At 35.9% G+C, this 1,751-nt stretch overlaps 1 protein-coding gene across 1 annotated transcript in view; it reads right to left on the minus strand.

The window, feature by feature from the left end:
* Positions 1-1,751, minus strand: part of LOC107701269 (vacuolar protein sorting-associated protein 33B-like) — a 19,397-nt gene that overhangs the window by 11,152 nt on the left and 6,494 nt on the right. The window contains exons 9-14 of the mRNA XM_016503234.1: positions 1,397-1,501; positions 1,209-1,299; positions 1,030-1,107; positions 833-906; positions 660-746; positions 463-553 (exon numbers count right to left, since the gene is read on the minus strand). Of these exons, the coding sequence (XP_016358720.1) occupies positions 463-553; positions 660-746; positions 833-906; positions 1,030-1,107; positions 1,209-1,299; positions 1,397-1,501 (526 nt within the window). The remainder of the gene's footprint in view (positions 1-462; positions 554-659; positions 747-832; positions 907-1,029; positions 1,108-1,208; positions 1,300-1,396; positions 1,502-1,751) is intronic.

Consider the following 1,751-nt stretch of genomic DNA (forward strand, 5'->3'; position numbering starts at 1 on the left):
TGTTTTTATTATCATTACACTTTATTTGCTCTGTTTTATTTTGTGAAACCGTACTACGTATATGGAATAACCATTTTTAAAAGCAATAAGCCCCGTGAAGCCGTGGTTTACAGTGAATTTATAACAGCTAAGGGGCGTGAAATTCACTGTAAACCACGGCTTCTTGGGGCTTATTGCTTTAATTTATTCCTGTGATGTCAAAGCTGAATTTTCAGCAGCTATTATTCTGGTCTTCGGTGTCGTTTGGTCCTTCAGAAATCAAAATATGCTCAAAAAATCAACAATTTGTTAGTGGAAACCATGATTGTCAGGATTTTTGATGCATTGAAAGTACAAAGGAGCAGCATTTTTTTAAATAGAAATCTTTTGTAACAGTATACATGTTATTACTGACACTTCTGATTAATTTAATGCGTCCTTGCTGACCGCAAACTTTCAAACCATAGTGTATACACTACTTACGAAGACTGAGAAGACGATGTTCCTGTTTCAGTCCTTTCAGTTCATCTGCAACAAATGCCTTCATCTGCTGGATGTCCATCCCACGCCGTTTCTGTTACCAACTCACATATTTTTGATTGCTGTCACATGGAGAATATGCTAAAATGTATCCTGATGTGCTATGTATTAAGCACATGCCATCTGTAGCAAGCACTTACATCATATGCTGTTTGAAGATTTTTGGCCTTCTGACTTAAAAAGCCAAACACGTTGGAGAAATGCTCGTTCCTTATTTCATCGAACACCTGATGAATTAAACAAGCAGCAGGGTCATTTTTAAAATAGTAGCTACTCACCACTGTCAATGTAATAAAGTCTATGTAGCTCTTACTTTATCTTGAGAGTTAAGCATCACTTTGATGCTCTTGTCAGAGGAAGTGACATTAGGTCCAAACTCCACACTGCCTAGAAGCAAAATCAAAATGACATAAAAAGGATGAACTTGAACATAATTAACCCATTATATAGATAGACATAAACATGTTTTAAACAATTAAGACAAAGAGCCTGTAATATATAATTGCTTACCACATTTTATTCTGAAAATATCATCTACCAATCCCTCATAAACAACTTGAGAGCAGAGTGGAGTAACAAAGTCCACATCTAAAATATTAAAATACAAGTTATGCAAGCTCTTAATACAACAGAAAAAGACTGTAAGAGTACATCTAAATGTAAATGTAATTTCTTTTTAAATAACTGACCTCTGTCAATAAGAAATACTTTTGCAAATTCAGGTTGTCTTGTTCTCTGTTCCCCCTCCTCCATGAGCTCCCTCCAGGATTCATACACCATCTACATACACAGACAAATGACATGAAAGACTGCCTTGATTCTCATCCACCAAAATCTGTAAATCTATGATGGAAAGGGTTTTGTCACAAATCCTCACCTTGGCAAATCTACCGATCCCATACACTTTGGAGAAAGAACCATAGACAGACTGTAAAAGATGTAGTGCACTTCCTGCAGTGGTCACCCAGCGCTGATCTCCCTCCTGATGAATCATATCACAATTACTCATATGTCAATCCCACATTTAAAAAAATACACTACTATTCAAAAGTCCCAAGTCAGTGTGATTTATTTTAAGAAATTTATACTTTTAAAGGGGTCATATGATGCGATTTCAAGTTTTCCTTTCTCTTTGGAGTGTTACAAGCTGTTCGTGAACAGATAAGATCCCTGAAGTTGCAAAGACTAAAGTCTCAAAACCAAAGAGATATTCTTTATCAAAGTTAAGACTC

This window comes from Sinocyclocheilus anshuiensis, unplaced genomic scaffold, assembly GCF_001515605.1.
Source record: "Sinocyclocheilus anshuiensis isolate Anshui unplaced genomic scaffold, SAMN03320099.WGS_v1.1 scaffold1946, whole genome shotgun sequence".
Lineage (NCBI taxonomy): Eukaryota > Metazoa > Chordata > Actinopteri > Cypriniformes > Cyprinidae > Sinocyclocheilus > Sinocyclocheilus anshuiensis.